Source organism: Pungitius pungitius, chromosome 13, assembly GCF_949316345.1.
Source record: "Pungitius pungitius chromosome 13, fPunPun2.1, whole genome shotgun sequence".
Lineage (NCBI taxonomy): Eukaryota > Metazoa > Chordata > Actinopteri > Perciformes > Gasterosteidae > Pungitius > Pungitius pungitius.
The window spans coordinates 10686049-10707990 of NC_084912.1; the positions used below are offsets into that span (position 1 = coordinate 10686049).

Here is a 21942-nt window from a genome sequence, read left to right on the forward strand (position 1 = left end):
AACGTCACGACCAGCCACCCAAGATCGATCACAAGCGATTAACGCACAATGCTTGCCGGTTAGATTCAGATCCTTCTTGTTCTGACGTCATGCCATGCGTCATGGTCAGCGTTATTATCACGATGTGACGCAACCATTGTTTTTTTTAGCCAACAGACTGCAAAACCCAGGATATGAAAGGAGACGCCTAGCTGTCTCCAGTTCAGAGAGAAGATTGGCCCTCACATTTGACGTGCCACGTTTTTGTGGAAAATCCAAATTATTTGTATAATTATATTATTTAACATTTAATTTTTAGCTACTAGTCTGATAAAAATAATTATAATAATACATAATAATACATCTTTATCTTTATACAAGTATGTTGCACGCAGACTAATATATATGTGTGTGTGGGGTGGCTAATGTGCATGTTTAGCGTATGGATGACAGCGACAGTGAAGACACATGATCTCTATTGTAGCTCTTTAGTCCTCACATTTCATTGGCTAAAGGAGAGTTACTAAAAAGCAGAACAGAGAGGGGGATGCTGGGAAGTGTAGTTCTGCCGGCGGCCAGCGGATATGACGGGTGCGTTGTGTAGCTCGTAGCTGGGTGTCTATTGCGCCGCTTTGCCGTAGTCGGATGAATCAGTCGACGTTGACACTGCTTGGGATATGACTGTGCTTTTGTAGTACGAAGCCAACTTTAGCCAGACCTTTAGCTAGTTGCCAGATTTTTAGGATTAACTTAGCCTATAAGAAGGGTCAGTGTTGTCCAACGCGTTGTCTGGACAAAGTCGCGTTTTTCCGCTAGCCTTAATATTTTAATAGTGGAATTCGTTCCAATGTTTTCTGGTAAGGGAAGCTAACTTAACTTGCTAGATGGCTAGCTAGCGGGTCATCAACTTGGGTCATAAGTCACCGTGTGGGTCACAACTAGCTTTCACCAGTCATCAGCGAAGGGGCCGGGGAGTCGCTAGACGATATATCCGCCAAGTAGCATAACAAACGAGTTGTGAGAAACCGGAACAAAGTAACCCGCGTAACGTTTGCTAGCACGCTGAAGCTAGCCAGGTGGAATTTGTATGATGAAAAAGGCGCAGTCGGACACATTGGGGTTCGTTCCTCAAAAAGACATCGTATACAACAAACTTCTTCCGTACGCCGACCGGCTGGATGACGAATCCAATGATCTTTTGAGTAAAATAAAAGGAAACTTGTGCCGAGCTGTTCAGCTCCGAGAGATATGGCCCGGCGTGCTGTTCTGGACGAGGAAACTTTCCACGTAAGTAACGGTAAACCGTAACGTCAGATAATCTTCTGGTGTCCTTCCGTAACGTCATAACAGTAACAGCTGTCGCTCACTTCGTGATGTTTTCACGGGGGATTCTTTTACAGAAACACACACTTTGACGTAACGTTTGTTGTGCAACATTTCCCCCAGCACCTTACGTAGCGGACTTTGCGGCAGGGTAGAATACACAACGAATACACAACCTTTGATCGATGTCAAGCTTGGAAAGTTGCACGTAAAAGGCCTGCATTGTTTTATTGCGTGGCACGGTTTTAATGAGCGAGCTGACGTCAGCGATCAGCTGTTTATGCCTCGAACCACTAACAACTGATTAGAGTTGGTTTGGGTCTCATAAGCAGGGCATTAGTGTGTCAAATACACAAAACCTGGGCCTTTCCCAACAGTATTGCTGTTGTGCTTGTGGGGCCTTTGACCATAACTTCTGGAATCGGCGTGTCAAGTGACACCTCAGCTGATCAAAATAGAAATGACACGGTCAGATGTTGTTGACTTTCTTTGAGTGGTTTCCTGTGGAGTTGCTTCAAGGAATTGTTGTTGAATGGCCAGCTTTTGATTTGCACGGTAATTGGCAAAGTCGGTTAACATTATCGGCTTGATAAGTTTCCCTATTGGGTCTAACTTTACCCAAGAACATAGACCATGGCATTGTGTAACCCTCGTTTGCAGTCCGCTTTCGGGAACACTATTTGCGTAATGAGTAACAACGCACCAGCAAAAAACATAACAGATATAACTTGATAGTGCTGTTTTCATCTGGTTGTTCTTGGGTGCTGGGTTGTCCTTAATCCGGTTCACTTCCCAGTGCTGTCTCTTTAGAGAGTCACTTCCGGCTCAGAGTGATGGAAAGTTTACTGACCCAGATTCTGTTCACTGCTATTAAAAAATAAAAGGTTCATTTCGAAGGTCTGAATAAAGCTTGTTTTCCTCTATTTGGTTTTGTTGATTGCAAATAAACCGTTAGCTTTTAAAATCTGAGTTTGTTATGATTTTTGTTGTTGTTATGAAATGTCATAAGCGCCGTTATACTTATATTGTTCAGTTGTTTTTAAATCTGTACTTCTGTTTTAGGTACATGAGACTGTATGGCCGGAAGTTCAGCAAAGAAGACCATGTGCTTTTCATCAAATTGCTCTATGAACTAGTGACCATCCCCAAACTTGAGATCAGCATGATGCAGGGCCTTGCACGGCTTCTTATCAACCTCCTCAAGTAAGAATGACCCCAGTTTTTCCTATCAGCAATTTGTACACAGAGATTTAAAATGTTAACCAAAGTGTTAGATGGTAGAAAATGCTACAAACATAAACACAAAAAGCTACATTCATAAAATAATAGCTTTCTTTTTCACGGGTTAATCCTACATGTTCTGCCAGGATCTGTGTGTTTATTCTGTCTGATTAATCTAACAGGAAGAGGGAACTTCTGTCAAGGGAGGACCTTGAATTGAGCTGGAGACCACTCTATGAGCTCCATGACCGGATTCTTTTCTCCAAGACAGAACACCTGGGCCTCAACTGGTTTCCCAAGTAGGCCTCTGTTCTTTACTGTTGCTGTTCTGAGCTTTTTAAAGCATGCTGGACAATACAACATATAAGTGCCATGGATTTATTTAATTGGTAGTGCATTATTCACTACATTTTATTTGTTTTTCATTTGCATCCTTTCCATCCAGCCCCAGTAGAAACTTCAAAGGTTGTTTTTTTTCTCCCCGGAAATTACATTTTGCAGTTTTGGATTATAGTTCAGTCATTTTTGAGGAAAATAGATTTTTTTTCTTCATTTTTGCATGTTGGAACTTTTCTAGACAGACAATGGAACACAACAAGTGACTGAATTTATTTTACTATAACAGTCTATGTTGGTATTTAGTGACTGAAATATATATTTTTTAAATGTCGTTGTAGGTAAAATGTATTTGTAAAATGTAGGTAAATGTATCACAGCTGGACAGGGATTGGTACCCTGCTTACACAATTAACCATAACATTGCTTTTAGAGTAAGCCGCAAATTCTTATTCAATTCAACTTTGGTTAGCTTTACAGAGGTCCTGCTGAAAGTTAACCAAATGTTTTTGCCTAAAAAATACACTACCAATAACTGGAAATATTTAATGAAAAGCCTTCTATAATATTTTAGGGGTCAAAGTAATGTTAAATCACTTTGTGCTTTAATAACATAACTTTTTCATGAAATGTACACACAGTATTTTAGCCATCATAGAAGGAGATATGTGTTTATCAAGGAAAAAAAAAATTGTTGGGCACTTCACATTTTTTTTTTTGTAGTTTGAATTTCATTAATTGTGTTTGCGTAATTTGACTTCTTGTTGGGGAACCAGAGGAACAAGTTGTGCTCCCCCGTTCCCTTTGAACTCTGACAAGGAACCTTTACACCTAGCGCAGTTTTTGAGAGAAGCATAAATACTGCGTTGAAATTCTCTATGAAACGGCAAGCAGTGCGAGGTGCTCTTTTATGGTGCTATGGAAACATTGTTCATTTATCACATGTATGGCATGTAAGCACATGATGAAAGAAGGCTACTTTGGCTGATTGACAGCTCACCTCTTTAAAAACTGTACTAATGCATACAGAAGTTGATACCGTGATTACGTAATTCATTTTCTAAGGTGAAGCCTACAATGTTAATATCTTTTGAGTGATTGGCACTTCTCGTGTGCTGAATGTGTTCTTTTTATGCCTTTGTCTCCTCTCACATTCAGTTCTCCACGGGCTCGTTCATCCTCTAAACTCATAATGATAAAATTGGTTCAGAGGTGGTAAGGACAATACTTCTTTTTGTGTTTTAACTTCCATTCATCATTTGAGGCACTTGTTTCTTTTTTAAATATATATTATTTTTATACATTGCATGTGAAAACAAAACCTGGACATTTAGGCAATGTTAACATTTCACTCATATCGGAGACGGTCGCACTGCAGCTAACTTGTTCCACTCTTGTGATATTCCCCATATGAAACCAAGTGAATGGCATTAGACGGTGTAGTTTCTTTCTACAGTTGAGGCAGCAATATAATAACAAGATAATGACCAGATTAGGGAATAATAGAATATAATTTTGAATAACTCCATAGGCTAAGTAATAGCATTATATTTGGTATTGGTTATCTTATACATTTGGCCCTTGCCCTGTTACTTGTCCCTACTTAGCCGCACCTGCGCGGCTACACAGCGTTTTGCCTGTGTCATGTCATGTTGCCCCCCCCCCCCTCTTGAAATGCGGGGGAGTGACTCTGATAATGCAAAGGTCAAAAAGTGTAGTCTGGGGTTTCTTTATACCGGAGTGTCAGTGTTGGATTGGCAGAGCGAGAGTTTGACCCTGGCCTGTGTGCAGCGAGCTTACAGCTGGAAACGGTGGGCTCGAGACTTGCATTTAGATAGTTGCAGTTTCACCTGCAAATCAGCTGTTGCTAAGCAAGACATGTACCTCAGAAACAAACCGACTTTAATGTTTTGGACATATGTGAATAGTTGTTGAGTCAGTGGGATCGGCAGGGCTTTTCCAACGAGGCTCGAGCTCGCAAGGCGAGCAGATCGGTGGGATTGTGGAAGGGGAGCTCAAAAGCTGTGGTTATATCGGTCTTGAGCTTCGAACAGTTATGTGACCACAGTCCCGAGTTTGCAGTCTAAATGCGAAGATAATCACGTCAGGAGTTTGTCATGTGTGAGACAATTTATTCATTGTCAATAATCCTCAAGCACCTCAATTACCGAGGTGTCATTGAATTCAGGGTGTTGTTATGAATAAACACGTATTAAAAGTATGTATTCATCAGTGTATTGGCATGAGGCCACCAACAGGTAATTCACTAGTAGCTAAAACTAGTGTTTATTGACAATTCATGAATTATTTTTAACCAATCCCTCTGTACTCGGCAGATCTTTTTTTATTTTCTTGTTCACACTACACCAGTCAAACGTCTTAAGAACTTTCTGTCTGCATGCAGTCAAAGTCAAGTTGCATTGGTGACTGTTTAGCATCAGTTTTTTACAGGGGCTGTTTTGAAATGCAATGACCTTTCTCTTTCGTTTTGATTTTTTGCAGCTCTGTGGAAAGTGTGCTGAAAACCCTTGTAAAAAGCTGCAGACCGTAAGTACACCTCAATCATTCATGTATGAATTGGTGACTTCTCTTAAATTTAGATTAGAAGGATATTATTACATTCATGGGAATGGCTTATTTTTCAAGGTTTTATCAGTGGTTTTTATTAGTATTGCTTTTAGTAAGTTGAAAAGAAATGTAATCATTTAAGAGTGTTAAATTGAAAATGTAGAAATGAGCAGATTAGTAAAAAAATGTTTTTTATTTCTGTTGCCGTAATGAATTAAAGAGTGCCTGATTGTTTTCACCCTAGTTGTGCGCATGCACATTTCTAAGCCTCTTGGTCTCGTCCCTCAGTTTACACTCTGGCAGATAATCTCATTATCTCATCTAATTCTGTCTTGTGTGAGAGTTTCTTCTCTGTGAGAAGGGAGAGTGATTTGTGGTCAGCTGCCGAGACACTGGATCAGCTGTGAGGCCAAGGGAGGTAGCCATGGTTGGAAGTGACAATTTTTGATGGATGTGGGATTGCTGTGTGACCTGAAATAACCTGAAGGGTTTATACAAGCGCTTAAATGAACCAATGCAAATCCTCACATGGAACTACTGTCTCCAGTGGAACACGGGAATTATCCCGCCAGCTAAAAATGTCCTCTGTGTGTGACTTCGCACTCCGAATTTGAAATTTCTATAGCTGCTGGTTTATTAGGATGGTCTTGATGAGAACAGCCTTTTGCTCGTGTTTTGAAGCAATCACACAAGTATTATTGTATTATTTTGACCATACAGGAATGTAGTCTCAGTGCCATTTATTAGGGACTTAAGAGGCTTGTGCATATTTGCAGCACTCAATAAGCCGGTCTGCTGGTTAGGATGCTCCAAGTGTCCATTGTAGTACCTACTTGTATTCATTACATTCTTGCCACAATTTACTTGACTTCAAGGGGAAAAAACGAATGCTTTCTCTGTTCGTACAGGTACTTTTCAGAAAGTGCGACTCAGGAGATGCTGGATGAATGGAGACCACTCCTCTGCCCCTTTGATGTCACCATGCAAAGAGCAATCAGCTACTTTGAGCTCTTTCTAACCACAAATCTGCCTCCTGAGCTGCACAACAAGGGGTTCAAGTAAGAAAATCATTGTATCCTATGTAGGGTTGAGTTCCAAGATGGTTTAGCTTGTTACCCTTGAGATCCTGTAAAGCTAAATAAAAGCTTGGCTTCTGAAGCCGCAACAACAAATTAGCAGATGACGAGCAACTTTGAGTCAGCGCCTAACGAAGGCAGAGGATCCTTACTCATAGCCAGCTGGCAACATTTAAAGAGTGCGTCTGTCAAAATGTGTTGAGTTAAAAAGGATGTGGTGGTTTGATTTTTATTTAGTTCTGGCAGAACGTACCCAGAACAGTGCTGCAGACTTTTGACGCAATGCATCCCTTTTATGGAAAACATACAGTTACACCAGAGAACAAAGCAAAGGATCGCACTAATGACAATTGTTTTTATCATCCTGCATGCCTTCAAAAATGTAGTTGTGCCTTGTGGCAGAAAAAAATAGTTCTATATTGCGTTCCAAATATTTAATAAAATCCATATACACCACTCTTCACATTTGTATAAAACTTTTGTAAATTTTTTTTTTTCTTCTTCCATAAAAGTTGTGAAGAACACTAAAATGAAATTATGAATGGTGTGGTAACTGCGTGACGGATTGCCTCCTAAGTTGCCATATCCCCTGTTGGTCGCAAGCAATGTAGAATTTAAATCTTTTTAAAAATCTTTTATTTTATTTGTCACAGCACTATACTGGGAACACTGGACGGATTAATTCTGTGGTATTTCTGGCTCAAAATATATTTGATTTGCCTTGTTAAAGTTCCTGTTTGTGCACAACTGTTAGGGAAGCACATTGAAAACATATTGACCCCTTAAATGTTTTTCCCGGGTTGGTCTATCAAACTAGCCAAGATAAAAGAGAGAGAACTACATTATTCTCAAACAATCCCTTTTTATGTTAAATTCCACATTTACCTAATGGCTTTTCCTTCTGCCTTTTGTAATTTGTTTCTTTGACAGGTTGTGGTTTGACGAGTTAATCACCTTATGGTTGTCTGTGCAAAATCTTCCAAGCTGGGAAATGGTGAGTTGTTTAAAAGTTGAATGTGCAAAAGTCAGCATATCTGTTGACCCAGTGTGACGTGTTGTCCTACATCTTTGCAGCATCTGGTCAATCTGTTTTCTCGCTTGGCCAATGACAACATTGGCTACATTGATTGGGACCCTTACATCCCCAAGGTTTGTAGCTATTTATTTATTTCCACCGCCTACTACGCAGTTCAGTACTCGTCTGTTTTTTAGATTTGTGGCACGCCGTCATGTGAGGCCTGACCTTTGTAATTTGATTCATGCTGTGTATTTCATGGTATCGCTGCTGGTCGGAGAAGCAAACTATCGAGTTTCTTTGTGACCCTTGCTCTTGGTCACAGACGGGAAGTGACTTGCAGAAGGTGTCTGTTCATCTCGGGGAATGTTTTGATCTGTGCCTTTTAGTCTTGTGGCTTATTTTACCAGTGAAAAGCAACATCAAAATGACAAGTGAATCTTTGTTTTTGTACACATTCAGATTTTCACACGGATTTTGAGGAGTTTGAATCTTCCTGTCGGGACTAGTCAGATGATGGTGCCACGCTACGTCACTAACGCCTACGACATAAGCCATGTGGTGCTTTGGGTCTCATCCCTTTTGGTCAGTTCCTTGTTGATAAAAGGACATGTTTGGTAAACATTTGCAATCACTGATAGTTTAACTGTTATTGTCACATTGACCCTTAATGTGTCAATTTCAGGGAGGACCCAGCAAACAAGCTCAAGCACAGCTCAGTGGCCTTTTCAACAGTATAACATCCTTCTTCCACCCATCAAACCATGGCCGCTGGCTGGTGAGTCTCTTCTTTCAACGAGCAACGATGAGAAGAAATAATGAATGTATTGTGGTGCAATATAAGGGTTCGCATTCTTTAGTGACCCGTTGACATCGCTAGATCAGGCATTTACTTGTCTTTGGTAAATAAATTCATCAGGTCTCATAAGTAGAGGGAGGGAGACTTCTCTATGGTAATAAATATTTACGACTAAATCGTTGCTGCTGATTGGTGCGTGGAAATTTATCAATATATAAATACACAACCTTATGTTTTTCCAAGTGAGGTCTGCACACTTAACTGTTAAGTAGCACACAGAGAAAACAAAAAATACAGAAAGAGAATTATGAAGGCCAGCTTAAACCTACAGGTGTTTAGATACATCACTCGCCCATCTTGTTCCAACATTTATTCCGTGGCTGAGCACAGATTGTCGCGCGTCGCCCCTTTTTCCCTCACGTTTCTGTCTCTGTCGTCCCGTCCAGATGAAACTCATGAAGCTGCTCCAACGTCTGCCGTTCAGTGTGGTGCGGCGGCTGCACCGGGAGCGCTACAGAAAGCCCACGTGGCTGACCCCGATACCGGACAGTCACAAGCTCACAGAGGAGGATATCACAGCCTTTGTGGAGAGCATGATGCAGCCGGTGCTGCTGGCCATGTTCAGCAAGACGGGCAGTCTCGATGCGGCCCAGGCCCTGCAAAACCTGGCTCTAATGAGGCCGGAGTTGGTCATCCCCCCCGTGCTGGAGAAGTACGTCTGTGCTCAGCTACAGTATCTCAGCACTGCCACTACCACTTTGCTCTTCAGACTCTAAATGTACACAAAGGGCTGATTGTTTTCCTTCTCTACCATAGAACATACCCTGCGATGGAGACTCTAACGGAGCCCCATCAGCTGACAGCCACTCTGAGCTGCATGATTGGTGTGGCACGGAGCCTGGTGTCAGGTGGGCAGCGGTATCCTGAGGGGCCCACTCACATGCTGCCCCTACTCATGAGGGCACTGCCGGGCGTTGACCCAAATGACTTCAGCAAGTGCATGGTGCGCTCCAGTCTTATTCATTTCTATTTACTTTACAGCACTCTAGTTGGAAATCTGTTTTTTGTTTTGTTTGTTAAATGTGTGAAATATAGTTGCAACAATGTCCTTCCCAACAGATCACTTTCCAATTTATTGCCACGTTTGTGACGCTTGTGCCTTTGGTGGATTGCTCGTCTGCCCTTCATGAAAGAACTGACTTGACGGAGGTGAATCACTATTCCTCACTGTTGTTCCTCGCCTCGTTGATTAATACATGCAAGGTGTCTAATAGCTTTTTTATATGTTTTGTATGACTTTCAGGTGGAAAGAGAGATGTGCTCAGCTTCAGCAGAGTTTGAAGACTTTGTGCTTCAGTTCATGGACAGGTATGTGGAGTTTTTATGGAGACCTTTTAAAGGACGTCTCGTTCTTCAGCAGCACTTGGAAGCAGTTTTTTACCAAATCAACTTTTGGTCAACATTAACATTAAAATTGCCATAAAAATAAGGATTACAAAATGTGTGTTCAACATTTTACATGTTGAAGTAGTAGAAAGTTTCACAAAGCATTATAACAAATTGTATTAAATCTGTTCAGTATTTGTGCGGAAGTTTTATCTGACCATTTGAACTTTTTTTGTCCTCTCCACAGATGCTTTGCCTTGATAGACAGCAGCACTCTGGAACAAACCCGCGAGGAAACGGAAACGGAGAAAATGACTCATTTGGAAAGTCTGGTAGAACTTGGCCTGTCATCCACCTTCAGCACCATCCTCACACAGTGCTCCTTGGACATCTTTAAGGTAAAGCTTTTTCTCATTCCTTATTTTTCGTTCTCCCATTTCAATGAACTTTCTAACTCTGTTATTGCATTGTTTGTAATAGGTGGCTTTGGATAAGGTGTTCAACTTTGCAACCACCAACATCTTTGAGACCCGTGTATCTGGCAGAATGGTGGCTGACATGTGCAGAGCTGCTTCCAAGGTGAGCCCTCTCAGACCTCTTCATCAACTGCTTTTAGAATTGTTGCTTTACATTGTTAATCCTCCTTGTGAATGTGTGTTTTTTTCCAGTGTCACCCCGCAGAGTCGCTCAAGGTGTTTGTGCCCCACTGCTGCAATATCATAAACCAACTCGCTGTCAGTAAGTGATCACCACACAGGAATAAGCCGTCCAGCGAGGGGAGGTTTTCAAAGGCATGACTCGAGTTTTGCTTGAGTCTTTGTCATTTGCCTGACACACACACTTTGGTTCCAACAGATGAGGAAGTGTTGAATGAGGAGGAGCTTGACAAGGAGTTCTTATGGAATCTCCAGCTGCTGTCTGAGGTGATTTGGAGCCCTCACGATTTACTAACTGGACCCCTAAGTTCCTGTATTTACCAATGTTGCGAACCTTTTCTTCCTTACCGTTTGCGCCTCAGGTGACCCGAGTGGATGGTGACAAGGTCCTACCGTATCGTTCTGACCTGGTCCAGATTTTGCAGTTGACGCTCCACCTCAAGTGTAAGCAGGGCTACACTCTCGCTTGCAACCTGCTCCACCACATCCTTCGCTCCTCGGCCCTCATCTACCCCACGGAGTACTGCAGTGTGCCGGGAGGGTTCCACCAACCAATCAGTGACTACTTACCCATCAAGGTACTACTATCGGTTGGTTGTATATTTGAGAAGTAGTGTGCGCTTCAAACGATAAAACACTTGAAATTACAGCCATTTGTCTCTCTGCCATACGACCCCTCTGTTGCACTAATGGGGATCCTGGTTCGATTAATTGTCCCTTTGGCTCCTTCTTTGATCCCATTTAAGTCGCTTCCTTGGAGGAGGCATAAGTAGTTGATCACTTTGGGGCATTATTTTTGCACAACAAGAGATAAGACGGGTCTTGGTGGTTAACATCATTAACATCAGTAGGGCCTGATAGCTTTGTGTATATCTATAAGTGCTGGGGATGCCTTGCTTTTTTTCTTTTTACTAGAGGGGGGAATCAGGTTGGTTTCTCCACCTGACTAGTTTGCTTGTTGCGATGAGATCTTTAGAGTCTCAGATATTGTGGTCATATTTGGTAAAGTATCATATCTGAAAACACAATATTCCCTTTACTTTTTTTCTGATTAAACACTCGTTCTGCATATCAGAAGAAACCTCTTGATTGATTAGGTTGCTCTAGGGCAAGTTTGGTAAAAGCTGCACAAGTATAAAACAAATAAGCTTTGCTCATTGCCGTTTATCCCTTACAGGATTGGGGGCGTCCTGGGGACTTGTGGAATTTGGATATCCGATGGCATGTGCCCAGTCTTGAAGAGACTTCTTTTGCCTTTTATCTACTGGACCTGATACTACACCCGGAACTTCAGCGTCTTCAGAGATTTGCTCAGGGGACACAGGACATGAGCAGGTATGAAGGAGCTGTGTCAACTTGTGCTACAAACAGAAAGGACACTGTTTCTACAGAAGTCACTAGATGTGTGTTTATTTTTTCAGAGATGATGTCCTACAGAGCCTGACCATTATTCAACACTGCCTCCTTGGAGCTGGGAGTCTGATGCCGCCACTGAAGGGAGAGCCCGTCCCTGAACTGTGAGTGCTTCTTAATTATATACTAAACTCTTTGTTTTCTTGCTCAGGACAGACAAAGGAACTGTTGTTTATTGTCCTTTTGAAAATCGTTGGCTTATTTGCTTCTTCTGGAGGAAGTGACCAAATAGTTTGTCCATTTCATATTTAATAACAAAGTCTATTCAGTAGAAGCACCTAATGAGTTTGCTCACACAACACATTCCAATACATTAATTGAAGGCGTATTGGATTTTCACATTTGTTATATTTAAAACAACAAAATCCCTATTGATGTATGAATTACATTTTAAAATGTTTAAAAGTATAAAAGTATTATCATTGCTAAGGACTGTATGATGGATTTATAAATGACATCTTTGTCGCCCAGGGTCCATAGTATGGTGAATCTAGATGAGACCAATCTCTACACCGGAGCGGCGTATGGTACGCCAGTCACCTTTTAAAAAACTGTTGGACGATGCAAGTTTTTTTTCTCTCACTGGGTTTGTTGGCAAATAACTAATCTCTTCATCTGCAGATGAGTCCAGAGAGAACTACAGAGATGCTGTCTGTCGGGTGATGAGACAGCTGCTGCGTAAGTATTCTCTCTACGTCTTGTTTTCTTTCTTTTGCGGGACACAGCCCTGACCAAGCTGTTGTCACATTCCTCTCAACGGACACGTTTACAATGAACTAAAGGCCTCTTTACCTCTTCTCACAGATTACATCCTGGAGCATTCCGAAGATGACACAAAGTCTCTTTTCTCCATCATCAAGGTAGGCCAGCAGTAACACGATAGGCTGTGTAGTAGTATTTGTTTGTAGAGTAAATTCGCCCTGTTGCACTTGTTGTTTGTAAATGTAAAAAACATCGGGGCAATGGTGGCGCATCGAGTAGTGTGATGCGCTGGGAGCCACAAGTTTGGTGGTTTGAATCCCGGCTGCCCCATGTGCCATGCCGAAGTGTCCCTGAGCAAGACACCTAACCCCCTAATTGCTCCCCAGGCAAAAATGTAAAGCATGGGTTATAATGCAATGTAAGTCCCTTTGGATAAATTACATGTAATGTAATAATTGTTTAGACATAGGCTTTCCAGATTTTTAGTTTTTATCACATTTTCCTTATTCAATCGCAGATTTGTACACAGGTTTTTGGCAGTGGCTAATGTATTGATCCTATTGTCCAACACTAATCAAAATTTTATCTGACACTGTTTAGATTATCAGCGACCTGATGCACTTCAAAGGTTCTCATAAACCAGAGTTTGACTCCCGCTGGAAGAGCTTCAACCTTGTGAAGAAATCGATGGAAAATAGAGTGAGAAATAAAAAAAATATTGTTCTTTTGTAACTTTTTTGTGCCACTGTTATGCTAGAAATGGCTTCATACGTGCACTCTCTCCCCAAAGCTTACATTACTGTTTATTATATTACAACCTATTTTTTAGACTGAATAGCATTGTTGTGATGCTGTTTTATTTGCAGCTTCATGGCAGGAAGCAGCACATCCGAGCCCTGCTAATCGACAGAGTCATGCTGCAGCACGAGGTAAGTTCCCGAATTGAAAATGTACCTTGCTTACCATGTTTTTATTCTATTAGCTTTTTTACTTTAAAACTTGCTTAATTAGATGCGAAAGCTGACAGTGGAAGGATGCCAGTACAGGAGCATCCACCAGGAGCTCATGAAAGATCTTCTGAGGCTTTCCACAAGCACCTACAGTCAAGTGAGCTCCACAGGACACTTCACAATGTATTATCTATTGTATTATTATCATAACAAAGCATTTATTCATTTTTAGGTTTTTTTTAATTGAATGATTAACTGATTCATCCAAATATATTTGACAAGTGTTCTTACTATACCTGTAGAAAATAATACTGTGACATCCTACTACCTGGCAGGTACGCAGCAGAGCTCAAAGTGTGTTGTACACTGCACTGGGAACCTACAACTTCTGCTGCAGAGATCTGATCCCCCACGTGCTGGAGTTTCTCAACCCAGAAAACAGCAGTGTCACACAGCAGCAGTTCAAAGTACGACAGTTCTCTCTGGCCTCTGAGAAAAGTATTTAAATTTTCTATTTTCTGTTCATTAACAATGCCTGCACGTTTCCAGGGTGCCTTGTACTGTCTCCTGGGTAATCACAATGGAGTGTGCCTGGCCAATCTGCACGACTGGGACTGCATTGCCGTCACATGGCCCGCCATTGTACGTTCCGGCCTCAGCTCCGCCATGTCTCTGGAGAAGCCCTCCATTGTGCGGCTCTTTGATGACCTTGCAGACAAAATTCATCGCCAGTACGAGACCATTGGTGTTGACTTCTCTGTAAGAAAAACACAAGAATTTATTGTAATTTCTGCCTTCTGATGATGGTTAAAGCTCAATAAGCCAAAACGGTGTAGTGGTGAATATTAAACCACAAACATGCTTAGTGAATATACTAGTATGTTGATACCAGAGTAAAATGTCACTTTGAAATTTTAGAATCTTATTAAAGCTACAATAATTGCTTCTAATTAACGTGAGAAGGTTTTTGCTGACCTTAAAAATTTGATGAATGAAAAGGCACACTCTGTTCAGTCTCTGATGTCTCTACATAACGATTTATTTTATGTTCTCTGTACACAGCCACTGATGTGTGGAGTCTGTTTATTAATTTCTATCCCCACCAGCCTAGTTGTAGTAAAACTGAAAAAAAAAATTGGTTCTAAAGAGGGCTTCATGCCCACCCCAAAGCTATCTTTTCTTTCTCTAAAAAAATGTAGACAAAATCAGTTTCAAACAAATCATATCTCAAGAGATTGAGACATCCCACTCCCTTATTTCTCCTAAATCAAAGTTTGAAAACCCTGCTCTGATTTTATTTGACAGTAATTCAACCATTTTACATTAACATTTCATTAGTTTTTACCAAACTGCGCCCTTAAGTTTAACAGATCGCTCCCTCCTATTCAAGCCTGGTTCACGTTTAATTATCTTTGAACAAAGTGTGCAAATACTTGCATTGCATTCCTTTTTATCATGTTAGGTCCCTGGTGAGTGCTGTGCTGTGGCCAATCAACTTATGATTACTGGAAATCCCGTTCCAAAGGAGCCTGTACCTTCAGAGAAAGAAGCTGCGGACGGTTTGAAGAGGCAGGAGAGCAAGAACTTTGAGTCTGTTGAGTAAGTTCACATCAGGAATGAGACAAAGCCCATCGCCCCCAGCGTTTGAGCAAATACATTTTATTTTAAAATGAATGCCTCCACTTTGTCGTGCGTTTACCATTCTCTACTTTTTGTAGGAAATACAAACAGCTCATTGGTGATCTACTGGACTTCCTCAATAACAGAAACATGTAGGTTTATTTATTATTTACTTAATCAAATCCCATTTTAATATTTTTAATTAGTCTCTAAGCCTGTAGTATTTTTATTCCAGGCCTTGGAAGTTCGAGCACATTGCAATTGGCTTCCTGTCATTGCTGCTGAGAGATGACCACCAACTGCCACCACCTGCTGTGACGTTCTTTGTCAAAAGCCTCAACCATGACTCGCTCTATGTCCGGAAGGTGTGCCATACACAAATGACATGACGTGTGCTGTGTTTGTATTTCATCCTGATGGCATTTTGTTTGGAATGTCTGGTTTTCTCCACTAGGTGGCGATATCAGCTGTTGCAGGGATAATGAAACAGATCAAGAAGCCGCATAAGAAAGTCCCCGTCAGCACCTCTGAGCTTTGTAAGCGTTTTTAAGGTTTTGTTTTGTCTAGTCTTTGTGCATAAACATCCTAGTTTTTCTGCATCTAATTATATTTTCTTAATTCTCTCGTCGGTAGGTGGAGGGAAGGCGCTGAGTGGTCTTGCTGCAGGGGACCGCCTAGACAACCAGTGGCTCCAGTATAATGGAAAAACCCTGCCACGCACGCAGAAGGAATGGGACGACTGTGTGTTTGTAGAAAAGACCCACTGGGGATACTACTGTTGGCCAAGGTGTTTTTTTTTTACCTGACTGTCGTTTAAGACATACATTTGTGTAGTTATCAAACATCTTGAACCTTGTTTTTCTTTGCCGTCAATTATTTTTTGTTCTTAAGAAAACTGATGATGTACGCACCGATGGAGGAGCAACCCAAACAGAACCTGACCAGAGAGGACATGACGGAGGTTTGTGCACGATCATGCCCACCCCCTAGGTTACATGATGTGGAAGAATTAGAACCGCATTCAGTATAATTAATTTTATTATGCTTCTTAACAGCGGGAACAGATCATCTTTGACCACTTCTCAGACCCAGTATTCATCAACCAGTTCATCGAGTTCCTCTCTCTTGAGGACCGTAAGGGCAAAGACAAGTTTAGCCCTCGCCGCTTCTGTTTGTTCAAGGTGAGGCTCCCTAAGAACAGTGACGGAACCATCTAAAGTTAGCCCGTAAAGAAATTAATTGCTTCCCTTTTCCTGGTCTCTCCAGGGATTGTTCCGCAATTTCGGTGATGCCTTTCTTCCCGTGCTGCGGCCACACATGGAGCGCCTGGTGGCGGACTCCCATGAGAGCAAGCAGCGCTGTGTTGCAGAGATCATCTCTGGACTGATCAGAGGCTGCAAGCACTGGAGCTACTCGAAGGTACGGGATTGAAACGCTAGACCAAATAGTCCGCTTTGGGAAAGGCATCACGATTTGTACAAAATTCCATGTGAATACTAATGTGATCATGTCCTGGCGGTCTTCACATTCCTGTCGAGACCACCGGTCTTAAGTTTACAACAACACCTGTGCTGTTTTACAGGTTGAGAGCCTCTGGGAGTTGCTGTGTCCACTGCTCCGTACCGCGCTGTCCAACATCACCATAGAAACGTATGCAGACTGGGGCACCTGCATTGCAACAGCCTGCGTAAGCTTTTGGTTGTTTACTTCATCATGTCTTTATCCGTTCTTTCATTAAACGTGTCGCTCATCCTTGACTCTTATTGTCTCTGTCTTGTGTAGGAGAGTAGAGACCCACGCAAGCTCTACTGGCTCTTTGAGTTGCTAATGGAGTCTCCAGTCAACGGAGAGGGCGGCTCCTTCGTCGATGCCTGGTAAGTAGAACGGTTGCTGCCCCATGCAGATGTTTATATGATTAACAAACGGTGATGATTGGTCTTATTTTCCGTCCCAGTCGTCTGTATGTGCTGCAGGGAGGCCTCGCTCAGCAGGAGTGGCGTGTTCCAGAGCTCCTTCACAGGTTGCTGCAATACCTGGAGCCCAAACTGACACAGGTCTACAAGAATGTACGGGAACGCATTGGCAGGTGAGGTCCTTTTTTACAGCGGTAAATCTACTGTAGGTCGCTTTCTTTCCACCCCCCTCATTTGTTCCTCTCTGATTTGGTTTCCTTCCAGTGTGCTCACATACATCTTCATGATCGATGTCAACTTGCCGTACACCCAGCCAACTACCTCGCCCCGCATCTCGGAGTTCACAGAGCGGATCCTGTTGCAGCTGAAGCCTCTTACGGAGGTCGATGAGGAGATCCAGAACCACGTGCTTGAGGAGAATGAGGTGGGAGAGCCAGATGAGCGAACACAAGCCATCAAGCTTCTCAAAACAGGTGGGTCACAGGTCTATCATTGTTACTTTGAATGATGTCCCGATACATTCTGAGTATTGTGGGAGCATTTGAACCAATCAGGAGATGCCTTTTAAGCAGAAAATAAATCTGTCTTTGACAAACTTTGCCAAATTAAAGGAGAAGATGATCAGGTATTCAAATAGCTGTCTTCAAATGTCTGCAGTGCTCAAGTGGCTTATTGCAAGTGCTGGTCGCTCCTTTTCCACGGCTGTCCCAGAACATCTACGGTTGCTTCCTCTACTATTCAAGGTGAAACACCAGTCACTGTTAACTATGACTGTTGAGCTTCTTGTGTACACAATACCTGCTTAGTTAAAATGAGCCCTGCCTATCTCTGTCCTCTGTTTCAGATTGCTCCGGTTGAGAATGATGACAGTTACGATGAACTGAAGAGGGATGCAAAGACCTGTCTGTCTCTGATGTCTCAGGGACTCCTTTACACAGAACAGATCCCATTGGTACTCATTGCTCTGCAGGAGGTGAGTCATCAGGCAGCTGTGGCTGTTTTTCCACCTGCATCACACATGACTGGGCATTTTACAGACCCCCCATGTCCTGAGCCACCTATGGTTAATAAGAAAAAAGATGAAAGGCTCAAAGGGAATTGGTAGGATTTTTGATTTAGTCCTGTTATATATTGATTCTTAAATAGATATCTTACCTAATATATTGTCAGTACAGTAGTGTACAGCTACATACTGGAGAATAACTGACTATTCTGTTGGGTTTTTCTTGCAATTTTCGATGTGCAATTGGCAATAACAACATAATATGCAAAGGAAACTAACTCATGATTAGAAGCTCAACAGTTTGACGCTGTAAACTGCTATGACATGCACATATCAACAATCTTTTTCTTTAAAAAGGGTCATCTTATTGATGTGTATTGCAGATTGCTGGCAGCAGCTCATGGCATGCTCGCTACACGGTGCTCACATACCTCCAGATTATGGTTTTTTACAACCTGTTCACCTTCATGAGTGCCCAGAAAGCAGTGAATGACGTCCGGGCTCTGGTGATACGGCTGCTTGAGGATGAACAGCTGGAGGTAAATAACAACCCTTTCACTTCCAACTGTCTGATTAAAATCCTCAGAGATGTAAAGCTCAAACATGCATAAGTCTCTGCAAGATCATCGGAAGAAGGTCAAACTGACCGGAGAATAATGTTGGACAGTACATGCTTGAGTTTGCTAGCATGTCTTCAGCTTCACTGTAGTGATTTAGCACTCTCCTCCAGACCCCAAACCCCCTCCCCCCCTGTCTAGTGCTCTAGCTGTTGCTATGGAAACCAGAGGCTGCAGTAATCTGTTGCTATGGAGATAACGTTCAGATTGAAGGATGAGAGGGAGAGGGATGGTATGGAGACAAAGGAGAAGTGGGGGATGGATGGAAGTAGCCATTTTTATTTGGCCTCTTAAACTGAGCTTGGTTTTATTGTCCTGCGCAGTTTTATTGCTCTCATTTCTTCAGGATCACCTTCATTAGACTAATACAACATTTTTATGCATGGAATTACCTATTTTTTAAGAAACCCATGTCTCACAAAACACCAGTTTCAGGAATCTGGCTTCCTTTTTAAAGAGAAAATACATTTTGTATTATTTTTACAAAGCCATACTTGCAACGGGACTTAAGAGGAAGGCTCTGACCTGTTTTCCCTTAAACATCGTACATCTTCTAAAAAGCCGTTCCTGTGGACCAGGCTCTTCAAAAGCAATCAGCATAATACCCATTTAAAGAATTAGCTTTTCTGCTGAAAATCTCCCTGTGAAAAGGGACCTAAAATGTGCAAAATAATATTTAAATGTACATAATTGAGCATGCACGCACACACACGCACACACACACACAGTCCCCAGCTGTTGCTATTTCCATCCATCTGGCCAGTGCACACACTAGTGGACCACCCTGCCTAATGATGTTGTTGCTATGGTACGTCTTATACCGTGTGAAAAGAGGCTGCCTGTCAGTAAGTGTGACTGGGGTGCTACACTAGTCTGAGTACGCTATTAGTTAGCCACTAGTGTGTCCATTTAAGGCAGTTTAATTCTCAAGTTTGTGTTGTTAGTATGAAGTATCTTTCAAGTATCCAATCAACAGACAGTGAACACTTGTTAATTGCTTTTTGAGTGTCTTTGTTTTATTTATATACAATCTGCTATGTATTCCATCTATGTTTATAATACCGCACTTTAGTGACACAATACGTTTAGATTTTCAACTTCCCATCCCCTCTTTGTGCCCTTTTCCGTTTCCAGGTAAGAGAAATGGCGGCCACTACGCTCAGCGGCTTCCTTCAGTGCAATTTCCTGTCCATGGACGTCCCCATGCAGACGCACTTTGAGGCTCTCTGCAAGACTCGCTTGCCTAAAAAGAGGAAGAGGGAACTTGGCGCTACAGTGGACACGATCCCGTCTGCTGGTAGGTATTTCTCTAGACTACGTGTTGGGACAGTCAATATGAGGTTGATGGAAATGCTCCTGTTATGTTTTTGTAGACCTGGTGCGCCGTCACGCAGGTGTTCTGGGGCTGAGTGCTTGTATTCTCTCCAGCCCATACGACGTTCCCATCTGGATGCCCCAGCTGTTGATGGACCTGAGTGCTCACCTGAATGACACACAACCCATCGAAGTATGTGTAGTCACCTACTTTCCACTAGATGATGGTGCCGTGGGATTATTTTTCAGCCTATTGTCAACAAAACCTGCGCAATGTTGATTTATTTACTGGAATTTTCTTTTTCTAGAAAACGGAAACCTCACTTTTGTCTGTTCTCCTCTAGATGACTGTGAAGAAAACGCTGTCAAACTTCCGACGGACTCACCATGACAACTGGCAGCAACATAAGCAACATTTTACAGACGACCAGCTGCTGGTCCTGACTGACCTGCTGGTCTCCCCCTGTTACTACGCCTGAAGCCAGGTGAAGCCTTTTAACGTCACACTCTGAATCTGAATGACTTTATTCTTGTTCGTAACTGAATCCGATCAAACAAAACTTCTGAAGGGACCATTGTATTGGGATAAAAAAACATCTCCTTGAGCCACCTCTTTAAAGTCCTTTTGTTTTGTTTCTCTCTCTGGTTCAGTTTGGGGCGGCCCCGGACTGTACAGATACCAGCCTGCATTTGGGAGGAGGCTGCTGTTCTTGAAGAAAGACACAGCACCACCCTGGAAGACGGACACACAAAGCAACCGAGTTTTGGCTCAAAGAAGGATGCAAAAGTTGTGTATTTAGCTCATTTAGATCTCTACTATACTTAATATTTAAGGATCAATCATAGCAGGGATGAATGACCTGCAGTTTGTAACATTACTGTACAGATTTTATTTTTGTCTTTCCTTTTTGTGTGTGCTTGTGCACGGGTGTATATGTGGGTGTGTTTATGGGGTGCTTGAAGACATCTGCCAGATTCCCAGACATTTCTCAGGTTTCTGTCTGTTCCAACACATTGTCCAGTGTGAGACTTACTCTCCACTATTGGGAGATAACAAAGAGTGTGTCACAACCACAGAGAACTGACCATCTCGCAATGGTCTCTTCAGATTACACTTCAACACGCAACAAATGTTTGTTTGGCTGTTTGACCTATATCGGATTATATGCGTCATGCATGTATATATCATGGTATAGCGAATATGCACAAACATATTTATTTATTTATTTGACCTTTTTTGAAGTGCTAACTTTTATTTTTTTTGTAGATGGAATAAAGTAGATGGCTCAGCTTTTAGCAATAGAGCCTTTTTTCATTTAAACTTGCAAAGAAAGGGAGAGGGCAAGCTCTCCGCTGCTGTGTGATGCGCTTGCTGTGAAGACCTGCAAACTGTATGATTACCATTTCATGTGTGTTGAAAATTACCAAACGCCATCAATGTGACCTCTTGCCTCTTATCCCTGGTATCATTTACCTTTTTTCTAAAAACACAGTTTTTGTTTAGATTCCCCCTGATGACTTGAAATCAGTCCAAGCATTGACACATTTAGTACTTTACTTATGTGAGGTGTAGTGCAGTGCCAAAACTGCAGCATTATTTTTTTTTGACGTGCGGTTTGCTTATTGAATGAAAAGTCAATAAATTGTTTGTAAAAAAAGAATAAGCTTTTTTCTTTTAATTGTTATTGAAGGTTTCATTTTTTTATGAGGTCAACAGCCACTCTAAATAGCCTTTGCTATATATACATTTTTTGACATGTTTTGAGGCAAACATTGCCCTCCATGGCCCCTGATTACTGCCCCTGCACACAATCATCACGGCGCGTGTCGCCTAGCAACGACATCCTTAATAATTTGCTGTTCTCAAGGACGGCAGTGAAAAAGGGGGAAACCTTATCAAATTAACATTGGAGAATACATACGGCCAAGAATCTCTTAACAATATATACCAAAAAGGTGCAAATAAACCCAGTGATTTGACCATTAAATACTGTTGGACCATCATTTCTTCCGCAAAAGCTACAAGTACTGCATGTGGCCGTGTGGGGTTT

The 21942-nt window shown here is 42.0% G+C and overlaps 1 protein-coding gene across 2 annotated transcripts; it reads left to right on the top strand.

Moving 5' to 3' along the window:
• The first annotated feature begins 613 nt into the window (after positions 1–613).
• On the top strand, positions 614–21825 carry psme4a (proteasome activator subunit 4a). 2 transcript variants are annotated; one of them, XM_037465042.2, is made up of 48 exons: positions 614–1266; positions 2365–2505; positions 2706–2822; positions 4018–4074; positions 5362–5406; positions 6336–6485; positions 7434–7497; positions 7578–7652; positions 7981–8103; positions 8204–8296; positions 8764–9029; positions 9134–9320; positions 9437–9526; positions 9621–9685; positions 9951–10101; positions 10184–10282; positions 10372–10441; positions 10559–10626; positions 10722–10937; positions 11537–11694; positions 11781–11876; positions 12244–12299; positions 12394–12450; positions 12577–12632; positions 13075–13173; positions 13341–13403; positions 13486–13581; positions 13760–13891; positions 13974–14183; positions 14887–15023; positions 15143–15196; positions 15280–15409; positions 15499–15580; positions 15678–15831; positions 15936–16005; positions 16100–16225; positions 16311–16463; positions 16627–16731; positions 16827–16918; positions 16999–17130; positions 17222–17430; positions 17615–17700; positions 17802–17930; positions 18344–18499; positions 19712–19874; positions 19951–20084; positions 20236–20376; positions 20543–21825. In XM_037465042.2, exons 1-47 carry the CDS (start codon positions 1067–1069, stop codon positions 20368–20370), a joined length of 5547 nt encoding a protein of 1848 aa, XP_037320939.2. In that variant the 5' UTR covers positions 614–1066; the 3' UTR covers positions 20371–20376; positions 20543–21825. The 2 variants fall into 2 exon arrangements, with proteins under 2 accessions (XP_037320939.2, XP_037320940.2); XM_037465043.2 differs by lacking the exon at positions 4018–4074.
• The last annotated feature ends 117 nt before the right edge of the window (positions 21826–21942 follow it).